Source organism: Salmo trutta, chromosome 13, assembly GCF_901001165.1.
Source record: "Salmo trutta chromosome 13, fSalTru1.1, whole genome shotgun sequence".
Taxonomy (NCBI): Eukaryota; Metazoa; Chordata; class Actinopteri; order Salmoniformes; family Salmonidae; genus Salmo; species Salmo trutta.
Window position 1 is genome coordinate 8,887,111 of NC_042969.1, and position 18,171 is coordinate 8,905,281.

General features: G+C 41.2%; 1 protein-coding gene across 1 annotated transcript in view; it reads right to left on the bottom strand.

Annotated features, from left to right (window-relative positions):
- Positions 1–17,583, bottom strand: part of LOC115205138 (gamma-aminobutyric acid receptor subunit alpha-6-like) — a 39,212-nt gene extending 21,629 nt beyond the window's left edge. The window contains exons 1-7 of the mRNA XM_029770822.1: positions 17,096–17,583; positions 16,745–16,863; positions 14,599–14,666; positions 14,244–14,464; positions 12,057–12,139; positions 8,153–8,296; positions 7,618–7,770 (exon numbers count right to left, since the gene is read on the bottom strand). Coding sequence (XP_029626682.1) covers positions 7,618–7,770; positions 8,153–8,296; positions 12,057–12,139; positions 14,244–14,464; positions 14,599–14,666; positions 16,745–16,863; positions 17,096–17,181 — 874 coding nt within the window. The 5' untranslated portion in view covers positions 17,182–17,583. The remainder of the gene's footprint in view (positions 1–7,617; positions 7,771–8,152; positions 8,297–12,056; positions 12,140–14,243; positions 14,465–14,598; positions 14,667–16,744; positions 16,864–17,095) is intronic.
- Positions 17,584–18,171: the final 588 nt, after the last annotated feature.

Below are 18,171 nucleotides of genomic sequence, written 5' to 3' on the forward strand. Positions count from 1 at the left end.
TATGCAGAGGACACAACAGTAGTAGGTCTGATTACCAACAACGACGACACAGCCTACAGGGAGGGGGAGAGGGCCCTGGCGAAGTGGTGCCAGGACAATAACCTCTCCCTCAATGTCAACAAAACGGAGCTGATCGTGGACTTCAGGAGACAGCAGAGGGATCACGCTCCCTATCCACAATGGGGCCACAGTGGACATCACTAACAACCTGAAATGGTCCATTCACACAGAGTGTGGTGAAGAAGGAGCAACAGTACCTCTAAAACTTCCATTCGGGCTTTATCACCACCTGGTACGGCAACTGCAGGGCTGTTCAACCCCTACCATCTAGAAGGCGAAGACAGTACAGGTGCATCAAAGCTGTGACCGTCAGACTGATCAACAGCTTTTATCTCCAGACTGTCAGAATGATCAACAGCTTCTATCTCCAGACCGTCAGACTGATCAACAGCTTCTATCTCCGGACCGTCAGACTGATCAACAGCTTCTATCTCCAGACCGTCAGACTGATCAACAGCTTCTATCTCCAGACCGTCAGACTGATCAACAGCTTCTATCTCCAGACCGTCAGACTGATCAACAGCTTCTATCTCCAGACCATCAGACTGTTAAAGAGTCACTACTAGACGGCCTCCGCCCAGTAACCTGTCCTGAAGTTTAGTTACTGTTACTAGCCGGCTACAACCCGGTACTCAACCCTACACCTTAGAGATTGCTGTCATTGAAAACTGGTCACTTTAATAATGTTTACATACTGTTTTACCCACTTCATATGTACAGTGTATATACACTGTAATCTAGTCAAAGCTCATCCTGTATATCTACTGCTGTACACACCTTTTCTATTCATATACTCTCCATAATGTCTATAAACACCATCATATATACAGTACCAGTCAAAAGTTTGGACACACCTACACATTCCAGTGTTTTTCTTTGTTTTACTATTTTCTACATTGTAGAATAACAGTGAAGACATCAACACTATTAAATAACACATATGGAATCATGTAGCAAGCAAAAAAGTTTTAAACAAATCAAAATATATTTTAGATTTGAGATTCTTCAAAGTAGCCACCCTTTGCCTTAATGACAGCTTTACACACTCTTGGCATTTTCTCAACCAGCCACATGAGGTAGTCACCTGGAATGCAATTCAATGAACAGGTGTGCCTTGTTAAAAGTTAATTTGTGGAATTTCTTTCTTAATGCATTTGAGCGAATCAGTTGTGTTGTGCCAAGGTAGGGGTGGTATACAGAAGATAGCCTTATTTGGTAAAATACCAGTCCATATTATGACAAGAAAAGCTCAAATAAGCAAAGAGAAACGACAGTCCATCAGTTATTTAAGACATGAAGGTCAGTCAATCCGGAAAATGTCAAGAACTTTGAAAGTTTCAAGTGCAGTCGCAAAAACCATCAAGCTCTATGATGAAACTAGCTCTCATGAGGACCGCCACAGGAAAGGAAGACCCAGAGTTACCACTGCTGCAGAGGATACGTTCATAAGAATTACCAGCCCAAATAAATGCTTCACAGAGTTCATGTAACAGACATCTCAACATCAACTGTTCACAGAAGACTGTGTGAATCAGTCCTTCATGGCTGATTTGCTGCAAAGAAACCACCACTAAAGAACACCAATAATAATATGAGACTTGCTTGGGCAAAGAAACACGAGCAATGGATATTAAACCGGTGGATATCTGTCCTTTGGCCTGATGAGTCCAAATTTTAGATTTTTGGTTCCAACCAACGTGTCTTTGTGAGATGCAGAGTAGGTGAACGAATGATCTCTGCATGTGTGGTTCCCACTGTGAAGCATGGAGGAGGAGGTGGGATGGTGCTTTGCTGGTGACAGCATTTATTTATTTAGATTAAGGCAGACTTAACCAGCCTGGCTACCACAGCATTTTGCAGCGTTACGCCATCCCATCTGGTTTGCTCTTAGTGGTACTATCATTTGTTTTTCAACAGGACAATGACGCTATTTAAACAAGGAGAGTTATGGAGTGCTGCATCAGATGACCTGGCGTCCACAATCACCCGCAATTGAGATGGTTTGGGATGAGTTGGACCACAGAGTGAAGGAAAAGCAGCCAACAAGTGCTCAGCATATGTGGAAACTCCTTCAAGACTGTTGGAAAAGCATTCAAGGTGAAGCTGGTTGAGAGAATGCCAAGAGTGTGCAAAGCTGATTTGTTTAACACTTTTTTTGTTACTGTATTATTTCATAGTTTTGATGTCTTCACTATTATTCTTCAATGTAGAAAATAGTAAAAAAAACAACAACAAAAAAAACATTGAATGAGTCGGTGTGTCCAAACTTTCTGTTACGTTACAGCCTTATTCTAAAATGGATTAAAGTAATAATTTCTCAATCTACACACAATAGACAATAATGACAAAGTGAAAACAGGTTTTTAGAAATGTTAGCAAATTTATTAGAAATAAAAAACAGAACTAATTTATGTAAGTATTCAGACTCTTTGCTATGAGACTTGAAATTGAGCTCAGGTGCTTCCTGTTTCCATTGATCATCCTTGAGATGTTTTTACAACTTGATTGGAGTCCACCTATGGTAAATTCAATTGATTGGACATACAGCTGTCCATATAAGTTCCCACAGTTGACAGTGAAATGTCAGAGCAAAAACCAAGCCATGAGGTCAAAGGAATTGTCCGTAGAGCTACGAGACAGGATTGTGTCGGGGCAAAGACCTGGGAAAGGTGACCAAAACATGTCTGCAGCATTGAATGTCCCCAAGAACACAGTGGCCTCCATCATTCTTAAAAGGAAGAAGTTTGGATCCATCAAGACTCTTCCTAGAGCTGGCCACCTGGTCAAACTGAGCAAGCAGGGGAGAAGGGCTTTGTTCAGAGTGGTGACCAAGAACCCGATGGTCACTCTGACAGAGCTACAGAGTTCCTTTGTGGAGATGGGAGAACCTTCCAGAAGGACACCATCTCTGCAGCACTCCACCAATCAGGCATTTATGGTAAAGTGGCCAGACGAAAGCCACTCCTCATTAAAAGGCACATGACAGCCCGCTTGGAGTTTGCCAAAAGGCACCTAATGGACTCAGACCATGAGAAACAAGATTCTCTGGCCTGATGAAACCAAGATTGAATGAACTCTTTGGCCTGAATGCCAAGCGTCACGTCTGAAACCTGGCTCCATCCCTACGGTGAAGCACGGTGATGGCAGCATCATGCTGTGGGAATGTTTATCAGCGGCAAAAACTGGAGACTAGTCAGGATCGAGGGAAAGATGAACGGAGCAGTACAGAAAGATCTGCTCTTGAGAGCTCAGAACCTCAGACTGGGGCGAAGGTTCACCTTCCAATAGGACAACTACCCAAAGCACACAGCCAAGACAAGGCAGGAGAGGCTTCGGGACAAGTCTCTGAATGTCCTTGAATGACCCAGCCAGAGCCCGGACTTGAACCCGATCAAACATCTCTGAAGAGACCTGAAAATAGCTGTGCAGCGTTGCTCCCCATCCAACCTGACAGAGCTTGATAGGATCTGCAGAGAAGAATGGGAGAAACTCCCCATGTGTGCCAAGTTTGTAGCGTCATACCCAAGAAGACCTGAGGCTGTAATCATTGCCAAAGGTGCTTCAACAAAGTACTGACTAAAGGATCTGAAAACTTATGTAAATGTAACATTTCAGTTTTTAATGTTTAATAAATGTTTTTTGCTTTGTCATTACGGGGTATTGTGTGTAGATGAAGAAAAAAAAACAATTTAATAAAAAGTCAAGAGTCTGAATACTTTCCAAATGCACTGTATACACACACAGTATATATATACATACACACACACACACACACACACACACACACACACACACACACACACACACACACACACACACACACACACACAGCTCTTGAAAAAATTAAGAGACCACTGCAAAATGATCAGTTACTCTGGTTTTACTATGTGTTTGGGTAAAATTAACATTTTTGTTTTATACTATAAACTACTGACAACATTTATCCCTAATCCCCCCCCCCCCCAAATATTGTCATTTAGAGCATTTATTTGCGGAAAATGATAACTGGTCAAAATAACAAAAAAAGATGCAGTGTTGTCAGACCTTGAATAATGCAAAGAAAATAAGTTAATATTCATTTTTAAACAACACAATACTAACGTTTTAACTTAGGAAAGTTCAGAAATCAATATTTGGTGGAATAACCCTGATTTAAAATCACAGCTTTCATGTGTCTTGGCATGCTCTCCACCAGTCTTTCACATTGATGTTGGGTGACTTTATCAATCTTCCTCTTGATCACATTCCAGAGGTTTTCAATGGGGTTCAGGTCTGGAGATTGGGCTGGCCATGACAGGGACTTGATCTGGTGATTCTCCATTCACACCTTGATTGACCTGGCTGTGTGCCATGGAGCATTGTCCTGCTAGAAAAACCAATCCTCAGAGTAGGGGAACATTGTCAGAGCAGAAGGAAGCAAGATTTCCTCCAGGACAACCTTGTACGTGGCTTGATTCATGCGTCCTTTACAAAGACAAATCTGCGTGATTCCAGCCTTGCTGAAGCACCCCCAGATCATCACTGATCCTCCACCAAATTTCACATTGGGTGCAAGACTGTGGCTTGTAGGCCTCTCCAGGTCTAGCACCCACTGTGAAATTTGGAATTTGGCAGAAATGTTGTCACTAGTTTATAGAATAAAACAAAAATGTTAATTTTACCCAAACACATACCTATAAATAGTAAAACCAGAGAAACGGATAATTTTGTAGTGGTCTCTTAATTTTTTCCATACATACATACATACATACATACATACATACATACATACATACAGTTGAAGTCGGAAGTTTACATAAACCTTAGCCAAATACATTTAAACTCAGTTTTTCACAATTCCTGACATTTAATCCCAGTAAACATTCCCTGTTTTAGGTCAGTTAGGATCACCACTTTATTTTAAGAATGTGAAATGTCGGAATAATAGTAGAGAGAAGGACTTATTTCAGCTTTTATTTCTTTCATCACATTCCCAGTGGGTCAGAAGTTTACATACACTCAATTAGTATTTGGTAGCATTGCCTTTAAATGGTTTAACTTGGGTCAAACGTTTCGGGTAACCTTCCACAAGCTTCCCACAATAAGTTGGGTGAATTTTGGCCCATTCCTCCTGACAGAGCTGGTGTAACTGAGTCAGGTTTGTAGGCCTCCTTGCTCGCACACACTTTTTCTGTTCTGCCCACAAATTGTCTATGGGATTGAGGTCAGGGCTTTGTGATGGCCACTCCAATACCTTTACATTGTTGTCGTTAAGCCATTTTGCCACAACTTTGGAAGTATGCTTGGGGTCATTGTCCATTTGGAAGACCCATGTGCGACCAAGCTTTAACTTCCTGACTGATGTCTTGAGATGTTGCTTCAATATATCCACATAATTTTCCTTCTTCAAGATGCCATCAATTTTGTGAAGTGCACCAGTCCCTCCTGCAGCAAAGCACCCCCACAACATGATGCTGCCAGCCCCATGCTTCACGGTTGGGATGGTGTTCTTCAGCTTGCAAGCCTCCCCCTTTTTCCTCCAAACATAACGATGGTCATTATGGCCAAACAGTTCTATTTTTTTTCATCAGACCAGAGGACATTTCTCCAAAAAGTACGATCTTTGTCCCCATGTGCAGTTGCAAACCGTAGTCTGGCTTTTTTATGGCGGTTTTGGAGCAGTGGCTTCTTCCTTGCGGAGTGGCCTTTCAGGTTATGTCGATATAGGACTCGTTTTACTGTGGATATAGATACTTTTGTACCTGTTTCCTCCAGCATCTTCACAAGGTCCTTTGCTGTTGTTCTGGGATTGATCTGCACTTTTCGCACCAAAGTACGTTCATCTCTAGGAGACAGAACGCGTCTCCTTCCTGAGCGGTATGACGGCTGCGTGGTCCCATGCTTGTTTATACTTGTGTACTATTGTTTGTACAGATGAGCGTGGTACCTTCAGGCGTTTGGAAATTGCTCCCAAGGATGAACCAGACTTGTGGAGGTCTACAATTTGTTGTCTTGGCTGTTTTCTTTTTGATTTTCCCATGATGCCAAGCAAAGAGGCACTGAGTTTGAAGGTAGACCTTGAAATACATCCACAGGTACACCTCCAATTGACATCATTTTCTGGAATTTTCCAAGCTGTTTAAAGGCACAGTCAACTTAGTGTATGTAAACTTCTGACCCACTGGAATTTTGATGCAGGGAATTATAAGTGAAATAATCTGTCTGTAAACAATTGTTGGAAAAATTACTTGTGTCATGCACAAAGTAGATGGCCTAACCGACTTGCCAAAACTATAGTTTGTTAACAAGATATTTGTGGAGTGGTTGAAAAACAAGTTTTAATGACTCCAACCTAAGTGTATGTAAACTTCCAATTTCAACTGTGTGTGTGTATATATATATATATATATACACATAGTGCCTTCGGAAAGTATTCAGTACCATGCATTCAACCGAAATGTGTCTTCCGAATTTAACCCAAACCAATCAATTGCTATATATTCGAACGCTGCAATTGGTTGCCAAAAATTCTGGGGTGGGGCTTAGCGAAGGGTGAATTATGTAATACAGTATGAGATGTCCCAAGCTCAGGGGTAACACATAAGAAAGGCTGATTTACATGGAGTACTTGTAAAACACAGGTTAATGAAAGTAATGGAAATGTGCTGGCGGATTGAGAAGTTCTAGAGCAGGGGTTCTCAAACCTTTTCACTCAGGCCCCCTTTCCAGCATTGGGGAACATCGTTATGGGTGAGCACGCACCACATCTATTTCTATGGGCATAAGCACTGTTCATGACACAAACTTTTCACACCCCTCTTATTGGCGGAGATAACATTTTGCAGGTTTAAAGCTAATTTTCTTGCAGTTCTGTACATTTTGCCATGTCTAATGTGTATTCATTAAAAAAAACAATCTATGGGCTAAAAAACCTGGAAGAAAAAAACGTTAGCTGACATGGGCTAGTTGAACAGGACATTTCTGACAAGTTATAAAAAACTCTAAGGTATGCAATGACTGACATGACAAGAGGAAAACTGATGATGCACTACCCAATTTAGAAATTGCACCTTGTGCATTTTACTATGACAACTTTCAAGAGTAAGATGGACGCCCATTTGTTAACAAACAGAAGTCGTAGGGCCCCACTGTGGGTGGAGTCAGAGATTGAGGAGTGCACCTTTAAGCCGGGAACCTTGTGCACCTTGCATGGAATTAGAGTACCTTTAAGGCTACCTTACCTGATGTTAAGTAAATATCCTCTGTTTGCTTGGTCTCCTATGGACTTCTGTTTGTAAACAAATGGGCAGGTATTGGCGAATGCAACTGCCACTTGATGGATACAACAATGGAAGTATAACACACATTTAATAAATCGTAGCCCTTAATTATTATGTAAGAGGCTAAAGACAGCGAAGTCCATTGTTCATCCGCACGTAGTCACAAAATGAAAATGGAGACAGAGACACACAGTTGAGGCACTTCACTCTTCACACACTTCACTCTTCACATGTGGATCTTCTCTGCCTCTCAAAATAAGTACTTTACAGAATGGCGGGATTTGTGTGCAATACGTACCGAAGACTGTTCGAGCTGGGACCGATTCTTTATTTATCCAGAAGGACACTTGGGAGAGGATTACTGTCATGATGCAGGGGATATACGTCTGAATCATGAAGTAGCCCATTTTCCGCTTCAAGTGGAAGTGTACTGTCATCACCACGTATTCACCTGGAGGATAGCCATAGATGTGACGGTTGATTCGTTCCATAAAAAAACAGACTGACATGAGACAATGAGCACAAGCACAGAAAATGATGTACTCCTGCTAGTTTGTATTGTGTCTTCACTGTTCTCTGAGGGATACAGCGTCAAACAAAATCAATCATTTTTTACTGACACCATAGAGTGCCTTTGGAGACAGCGTAAAAGTGAATCATGATCAAATAAAAATATAACTAGACTAGTTATTTTGGACAAAGCTACTGTACAGAAAACATTCCAAACTTAACTAAGAAGTGAAGAAGAAATTACAATGTTTATTAACAAAGAATGGCATCACTATCATCAGAGTTGGGGATATCTACTGTATCTTACCAATGGCCTACCATACCTGTGATTGACTTGACCTCCTCACTGCTGACAGTGTGGCCAATGAGATCATACTGTACTAGGCTGGAGGATTCTGGGGGAACCTCCACTGAATACTGTGGTCCTTTGGTCCAGGTATAAATCATCTCTGTTTTAGGGTATGCATCTGAGGGGAGAGAAGGAAAATATATGTATTAAACTCTCAAGTGGGGGGTTAAGGCAAATTAAAAATTGTAGCTGAAATGAAAAAACATGTACAATGGAGGTACTGAGCTGAGAGAGAGAGAGAGATAATAGGGCCTTTATTGTGAGAGAGAGAGCGTCATTAAGTGGAAATGTTAAAATGGTAGTCTATGAGAGTATGACTACTGTATGCAAGTGATATCCTCTTCATAACTCTAAGCTTTGTGAACATGAGAAATGTTTCTATCTCCCTCATCTAGTCAGTTGATCACAATGCATTTGAAAGACACAATGATGTGTGATGGTGTGCAGTCCAGTTACGCATCGTTTCCACACTTTATCTGTACATCCCTCACTGGCTTAATACATACAGACGTTGAAGATTACCTGAAATAGTGCACTCTGGATTTTTAGAGACCTTTTCCTCATCATTTGATTGAAAATGAGTAGTACAGTAGCATGGTAATAAAGCGTGTGGGTGTCTACTGTGTGCTCAAAGTGCAGACCTCTGTGTGCTCAATGAGTCTGCTTTTCAACAAACTGCCAGGTCTCACAAGCTCTTTGTTACATGTAAAAGTCTTTGCATATCCAACGTTGCAAAAATAGTGCAAAAACTTTGAAATGTGACATGAGGGTTCATACAAGAGGGCTGAAAGAAGAAAAAAACAACACATGCTTGGGTTCATGTCGGGGTCTGTTGTTCCCGTTTGTCGTTTCCCACAGGGGACTCAAAGTCGGCATGACACCAACTGCGCAGGGAAAAATGGGCCGGCTGGGGCGTTGTGGAGTGGACTGCTGCCGGGGCGCCGACTCACACTAGCTCTGGAGAGATCCAGAATAGGTCTGAGCTAACCTGGGGCGGGAAGAGTGATTCTGACCTTTCCCGAGCTACAGGCCCCATCAGATGCAGCGTCTGCTTCCCTGACTCCGGGCCAGGATGGGAGGATGGGATTTGGGGAAGGTACTATGTTAAACCAAGAATAATGTAACTGAATGATAAGTGAGGAATCTATTTTGTCCTCTGCCTCTACAATGTCACAATTGCTGATAATAGATTGGGGGAGGGTTGGGAAGTGCATGGGAAACCATCCTCCGATCCTCCTCCTTTCTTTTGCTTTTCCCTCAGTAGATGCTATCTTTAAATCGCTACTGTTTTCTGATAAGACAGAACCCTCATTTGAAAACTTCTTCCATTGGAGATAAGTCACTGTTTTGCTGACCGTTACGCTCATTATGAACAATAGTGCTGAATTTGGGTTTCTTTGTTCTGTTTTTGGTACAAAATGAATGTCTCATGTATTACTAGCGTCAATGTGAGAAAAAAGCAAATGACTTCTTACTTGAGGAATATGTATGAAATTCCAAAATATGACAAAACGGGAAGAATACCACAAGCTTGACACTGCATATGGTGACGGTAATGGTAGTATTTTTCTCAAAGCAAACTAGTTAAAAAAAATTTAAAAAACTGACAAACTGGGATATATTGAGTACATCTACACATTTCAGACAGAAGATGTGGTATATTATCTGTAACAAATACAAGGCAGTGTTTATAGGACCACCTTTAAAACAGACCCTTACAGTGGGGGAAAAAAATATTTGATCCCCTGCTGATTTTGTACGTTTGCCCACTGATAGAGAAAGGATCAGTCTATAATTTTAATGGTAGGTTTATTTGAACAGTGAGAGACAGAATAACAACAAAAATATCCAGAAAAACGCATGTCAAAAATGTTAGAAATTGATTTGCATTTTAATGAGGGAAATAAGTATTTGACCCCCTCTCAATCAGAAAGATTTCTGGCTCCCAGGTGTCTTTTATACAGGTAACGAGCTGAGATTAGGAGCACACTCTTAAAGGGAGTGCTCCTAACTGCAGCTTGTAACCTGTAAAAAAGACACATGTCCACAGAAGCAATCAATCAATCAGATTCCAAACTCTCCACCATGGCCAAGACCAAAGAGCTCTCCAAGGATGTCAGGGACAAGATTGTAGACCTACACAAGGCTGGAATGGGCTACAAGACCATCGCCAAGCAGCTTGGTGAGAAGGTGACAACATTTGGTGCGATTATTCGCAAATGGAAGAAACACAAAAGAACTGTCAATATCCCTCAGCCTGGGGCTCCATGCAAGATCTCACCTCGTGGGGTTGCAATGATCATGAGAACGGTGAGGAATCAGCCCAGAACTACATGGGAGGATCTTGTCAATGATCTCAAGACAGCTGGGACCATTATCACCGAGAAAAAAATTGGTAACACACTACGCCGTGAAGGACTGAAATCCTGCAGCGCCCGCAAGGTCCCCCTGCTCAAGAATACATATACATGCCCGTCTGAAGTTTGCCAATGAACATCTGAATGATTCAGAGGACAACTGGTGAAAGTGTTGTGGTTAGATGAGACCAAAATGGAGCTCTTTGGCATCAACTCAACTCGCCGTGTTTGGAGGAGGAGGAATGCTGCCTATGACCCCAAGAACACCATCTCCACCGTCAAACATGGAGGTGGAAACATTATGCTTTGGGGGTGTTTTTCTGCTAAGGGGACAGGACAACTTCACCGCATCATTTGACGGGGCCATGTACTGTCAAATCTTGAGTGAGAACCTCCTTCCCTCAGCCAGGGCATTGAAAAGGGGTCGTGGATGGGTATTCCAGCATGACAATGACCCAAAACACACGGCCAAGGCAACAAAGGAGTGGCTCAAGAAGAAGCACATTAAGGTCCTGGAGTGGCCTAGCCAGTCTCCAGACCTTAATCCCATAGAAAATCTGTGGAGGGAGCTGAAGGTTCGAGTTGCCAAACGTCAGCCTCGAGACCTTAATGACTTGGAGAAGATCTGCAAAGAGGAGTGGGACAAAATCCCTCCTGAGATGTGTGCAAACCTGGTGGCCAACGTAATTGCCAACAAGGGTTTTGCCACCAAGTACTAAGTAATGTTTTGCAGAGGGGTCAAATACTTATTTCCCTCATTAAAATGGAAATCATTTTATAACATTTTTGACATGCGTTTTTCTGGATATTTTTGTTGTTATTCTGTCTCTCACTGTTCATATAAACCTACCATTAAAATTATAGACTGATAATTTCTTTGTAAGTGGGCAAACGTACAAAATCAGCAGGGGATCAAATTATTTTTCCGCCCACTGTATTTATCACTTTCTTTTGCTGGTATACCCCTTTTAAACATATCACTGGGTGACTGGTGAAATGGGGGTTTGGGGGTGTTGTTAAAATTGGGGGTTTGGGGGCTTTTTGCATTTAACATTATGGAGGTGTTAAGCAACATATAGAAAAGTCTGCAAAACATTGGCGAGATGCTGAAGTTGGCGGAAAAACGTCTTGTGTGAAAGGTGTATAGGTGGGTTTAAATTTGTCATGTTTTTTAAAACCCTACCCCTTTCAGATATACCAAAAAGCAGGGGAAAAGAAGCCGGCTGGTAAATTGGTGTGATCTGTGTATGAAATTATGAATTTTTTTAAACATTGCAAACTAAATCAATCAGGACAAAGAACTGTTAGAGCATGTAAACACAAACAGTGTCAGGTTTAATATCTGCTAAGAAACGGTATAGTCAGATTTGCATTGGGGTGTATTTCAATACATAGTGTTCAAGAAGTATGCATGTCATACAATTTATTAGTCTCATGAGAAGAATGAAGAACCGCTTTTTTAAGTCACTTCTCAAGCCAGTTCTATTAGAATAGACTTAAAGTATATCATATCATACTTACAGCTTCCAAACTTGAGAGGGCATGCATGTCCATCCATGGGGAAGTCCACAAGCTTCATGGGACACTCTGCACTGATAGTCAACCTATGGGGACACATACATCTAAACATATTGAAACTAATGGGAGTTGGAGAGAGTAGGGACCCCTCCAAACAGAAGACAAACATGTATCATATCCATAAAGTGGAGAACTACCTTTAGGATGGATACTGTAGGTAGGCTGAGTAGCACATGCTGACCAAACTAGCTCCATCATGCGCATGTTGATTTTGCCTTTCCCCGCCAGACGTGTTCATGACACGCAGGTTAAAATACCAAAACCAACTGTGAACCAACTATATTGTTTTGGGGACAGATCGAAACCCCTTAAACATTCATGGACATTTAGCTAGCTTGTTGTTGCTAGCTAATTTGTCTTTGGAGATAAACACTGGGTTGTTATTTTTACCTGAAATGCATGTGACCCATTTCAAGAAGGTAGGCGTATGTCGAACGTCACTACTTCACAGGAGAGGCATTTGAATGTTATTTTTTTTAATATTTTTTTTTTATCAAAATGCTTTTTGGGCAGAAATGCCTTCTGGAACATGTGAACTTTCATGTGCCTTAATAACAAACTTGTATGCCATCTGCAAATACGAATAAAATGGTTAAATTACGAGCCTAGTTGGTTTATCCCATGGAAAAAGCCAAGAAACTTCCCGCTAGCCATGATTGGCTGAGATAATGGATGAGCTGGACATGCTGGCTCGCTAGCTAATGCTACCGTTATGATCTGTGTAATAATATTATTCGCATCTCAGAAATCCATTTGCATTGCTTGTTATAGCCTAATTTTAGCTCGGTAGCTAACATTGAACCTAGTTGGTTAACTTTGGCGACCTGCAGAGCCATACTCCAGCATTTCATGCATAGTGGCTAGATAATGACAATCCATTTGTACTGTAGCTATGGGTTTGGATTATGATTCATTGTTTAGCTAGCTAGCTAAACAGTGAACCATAACCTGAACCCATAGGTACAGTACAAAGGATTGTCATAGCTAGCAACATGTCTAAACGAAAGACTCCACTTCGTAAGAGAATGATTACATCACCCATTAAATTAGCCAGGTGTGTCTGGGGGGGGGGATTATTTCATGAACATGTCTAGACGATAATAACCCATCATCCACTTAGCTAGATGTGGCTGGGGGGTGGTTATAGCATTTCTTTCACATGACTTATCAATGTCTGGGTAAGCATCATCTAATAATGATAAAATATGTATACAATAGGTTTATCTAGATACTTTCAAAGTTAGATTAGGATATAGGCCAAAGACTAGATAAAGTGTATGTTTACCTGGAGTTTTTCCTTATTGTAAAGAGATGGGTGGGGCTAAGGCTTAAGAGGGTGTGAACAATGCTGAATAGATGTCGACAAAGAGCAGCTCTTCAGTGGGTGTACCAAAACATTCTAGGGCCATTTTCTCAAAAGTGGGGTTACAAGTTGATCAACTTTGAAAGCAGAATTACTTTCCCATTATTCCTCAACATCAGTGTATGATATAGCATTTTGTAGCTCTGCATCTCTACTTTTATCCAATGTAAAAACACAATGTTTCTCATTTTTCTACATAAGACTGAATCGAGGCGGTGGATCACATATGTTCCTTTTTCTTGCTGGATCTTTTTAGAATTTTGGGTCACACAAAATTGTATGTTCTCTACTCTGACAATTGATCCACAGACAAAAGGGGAAACTTAGTTTTTAGTTAGTTTTTCTTTGATTCATTTATCCTTGTTCATTCTCCTTTTGCTCCCCCTCCTTCTTTTGCTTCTGCTTCTTCTTCTGTGGATTTTATATAGCGGTTGGCAACCAACTTTAAGGTGCATTTCCGCCACCAACTGGACTGGACTGGAGTGTGGCTTAAACTCTCAATCACCCAGGTGGGTTAGTATGTGTCTAAAAACCAATGAGTAGATGGGAGAGGCAGGACTTGCAGTGCGTCAAGCATCTAAAATATAATATATTTTAGCACCTGGCTTTGCAGACGCCCGCGAACAGTTTGGATAAATGTGTACATTTATTTTGCAACGCTCACACACCCAACGCTGATTGTTTGGACAGGATGTTAGCATGGTGAAAACCTGGCATGCTGGGTAATGTACGCATCATGGTGTAAAGCATTTTGGTATATGTAGTACCTCATGGTGTAAAGAATCGTGCCGTTCTTCATGATGCGGAACAACCTGTTGGGGGCAGTCATGTTGTGTGCCACAGACTTCTTGCCATTCCTGAAGAAGGTGTCAGGAGTCCACACATTGGCGACCATCATGTTGTTGAGTCGGAGGATCTCAATAGGACCCTCATACCTCAGCCTCCTGTCGACCCATGTCTGTCTGAAGAACACATCCATGGTGTACTCCTGAGGAAGCAGAAACCAAAATCGAAACAGTTAAGGTTGTCTTTTTTCTTCTATGAAACGTTAAATGTATTTCTACACGAATCAAACTTTTTTTAGGCCATTCATCTGTTTCAAGTTGTTGATTCGGTACATACCATTTCAACATCAGAGACAGGCCCAAAACTTGTCACATAAATGTCTGTTTTCACCTCTGTCACCAGACCTATTGAGAGAAAAATTCAATCAGTTTCACAATATCTAGAATATCCTAAGCATATCACATCATAGCCCTAGAAGCATTGCTTCTGCATTGATTGCTCTTTGGGGTTTTATGCTGGGTATCTGAAATGCGCTTTGTGACAACTGCTGATGTAAAAAGGACTTTATAAAATGAACGTGATTAATTGAAGTGACCTTAGACAAGTACAGTGCCTTGAACTTTTTTTCACATTTCGTTGCATTACAAAGTGGGATTAAAATAGATGATGTTATTTACACAAAATACTATAATGTCAAAGTAAAAAAGAAAAAGCAACATGGCACTAAAGTAATGCAAAAACAATAATAAAAATAACAGCAAAGGAATAGACTTTTTGGCCTAAATGTAAAGCCTTATGTGTCATAACCGTCGTCGTCTGAGGAGGAAGAAGCAGCGGATAAATTGCTCATCTTCGTATTTATTGAAGGTACACCCTTAAACAAAATGACGACGAAAAACCAGTCCCATCAGGTGCACTGACTATACAAGGAAACAACCACCCACAAACACAAGAGAAAATAAACCCACTTAAATATGGCCTCCAATTAGAAGCAACAACAACCAGCTGCCTCTAATTGGAGGTTGTTCCCAAAACTAACGTAGATATAGAAAAACTAGAAAACCCACATAGAAATAGAAAACATAGAACATAAACCAAAACCCCGAAACACACTAATAAATACTTATCTAATACTTATCTAATCAAGATATATTAGTGTTTTTTTTTCATTAATGTTTATTGTTCTTGCACTTTGATATTTTGTGAAGATTGTTGACAAAAAAATGACACATCCACTTTAGTCCCACTTTGAAAACAATAAAATGTGAAGAAATCCAAGGGGTCTGTATACTTTCTATAGGCACTCTTGTTCTGGTTTATTAGACTAGCCTTTATGAACCAATCCTCAACTGAATTTAAGTAGACCTAGTTATATTCACATGTAGGCCTGTCATGGAATAATATGTAAAACATAAAACCTCAGTAACAGCCTAACAGCCTAACATTTGCCAAAAGTTGGGTTGATAGTGCTGTGGAGATGTGTGCCAAAACCCTACAGTATATGCAATAGCCTGCAACTTATGCTTACCTAATAACCTGCACCAGGTTCTAAGCTTTTATATAATGCAGTGAACCAGAGATAAATAGGTTTAAAACATACATTTCTGGGAGTAAGCCGATCAGTATATAACTTATGCACACTTGGTGAGTTTTGAAGTTGACGCGCACTAAGGTAGAATCTTTTTGAGGGTGGAGTTGAAGGACGTATCCTAAGGTAGGCTATTTTCAAACACACCGCCAAGTCTATAATGAAAGAAAAATAGGTTACTTTTTTGTTATTAATTCACATTCAAGCATACAGTCTTTAAACATGTGTGTGTCTAGTACTTGGTGCTCGTGGAGAATTTGACACAAGAAAACGACACTGCACTCTTTCTATGTAAATAGTGCAATAAGCGGCTTTCCCCACAGCGATTAGACTACATATCTAAACTCGCTTAAACATTTGAAGGTAGCCTACCGTTTTCAGTCGCACACACGAATCAAAGCAGTGATTATAAGAAAGTGTTAATTCAGGTTATGACGACTGGCTTTTGAAACAAGGAATGTCGTTTCACATCTGTGGGAGGCAGTAGTCGTGGCTCAGTGGATGAACATGTCTCATTTGAAACAATAGGCTACGGAAAAGCTCATGCCCTCTGGTTGAAAAATACTATGTGATTTTGATCTGTCAACCTCATAGCCTATTTAAACAACTCAAATCAATAAAATTGATTTATAAAGCCCTTTTTACATCAGCAGATGTCACAAAGTGCAATACAGAAACCCAGCCTTAAACCCCAAACGGCAAGCAATGCAGAAGCTTGGTGGCTTGGAAAAACTCACTAGAAAGGCAGGAACCTAGGAAGAACCCTAGGGAGGAACCAGGCTCTGAGGCATTGGTACAATAGTGGAAATCATAGTCGCTCATCTCTTTGAGCCACTGTAGCACACAAACTAATTGGACAGCCGAAAACTGTCACCGTTTCAGGTATGTACCTACCCCCAAATCCAGGTCGCAGTCTGTTGTCATACCCGTCCAGTAGTCTGTCTAAAATGCGTGTGAAATTCTCGGGATATATTCTGTCATCCTTTTTTATCGTTCCAGAGATTCTCTTTACACTGAAAAACGACACAAATAATCAAAATGATTTGTTATCGTGAAATACAGTAGCATCTCCGATACCCAAGCTACGGATGACAAAATTAACATTAGGAGTCGATCTTATCACAATTACAGCACTTTCAGATTTCAGCACCTAGAGTCTTCAGGACCATGGGCAGTGGCACCAGCGCAGCGCCAATCTGACAGGAACAAAATATTCCCCCCAGATCATGTATCCTCGGAACTCACCAAGCAATCAAGCAGAAAAAGTAGAAGAGAGTCGAAATGTAACTGGGGTACATCGCAGTTACCATCTCCTTCTTGGCAGAAACCATCTTTGCATGCCATACTTTAAGCCTCTTCACATCTCCCTTCGCCAAATGTATTGTCCCAACATGGAAAGATTAAAGCCAGAGAGACAGAGAGAACGGAATGGCGCCAATGCAACTCCAGCAGCATCTCCCGTTATCGCAAGGGGGGAAAAAAGCTCTTGCCAGCTGAGCATTTGAACGTGTGCACCTTTCCTGCTGTCGCCCGATGACTGAACCAAAAACAGTCTTCTCTCAGTTGTTGGCATCCACCCCAAGTCCAGTAGGTATCCTCTGTTTCACTCCACGGTTTGACTTGAGAGATTAGAATAGACGCGAACTGTGCTGCGTTGAAACGCAAGGTTTTATGGAAAAATTGGGTTGTCCGTCTACCGCGCAATAAATCCAGTGGTGAGACCAACAGCGAGAGAGTCAGGGCGCAACAACCAGCTTTCGATTCAAGATCTGACTGCTTATAGTTAGTTACTCCCCCTCCCACCCCCCAGAGCTCAATGAAACACATCTGATGTTGTCAAAGCCATGATCACAATAGTGCTGTTAGACTTTTTCATTTAGAGTGGACCATATGCTCAGCCATATTAGGCAAAATATCTTTTAGCGTGAAAATGCCAGATTGTAAACTAAATGTGTGTTTGTCCATCACTTCACCTCACCTAAAGCAATTGATGAGAAGTAAGGAGTCCTGAGTCTGTATAAGACTGAACAATTTATTAATCTACAGCCTAAATTCAAATGGGTCAGTCTTGTCGCAATACGCAATCAGGAATACACACACAGTAGTGTAGAGGAACTGGCCACAAGCCACGTGCCGCTTCACAGATTTCTCTGCACCCGAGAGAGGAGCTTCAGAGTGCGTGGGTCATATCTTTACAGATAAGGAGGGCTTTGTCAAAAAGTGTTTGTGCCTGTCACAGTTTATAGTGAACCCCTAACTCCACACAGCACATTATTTAACCTCTACGGGCCACGGGGGCAGTATTGAGAATTTTGAAAAAA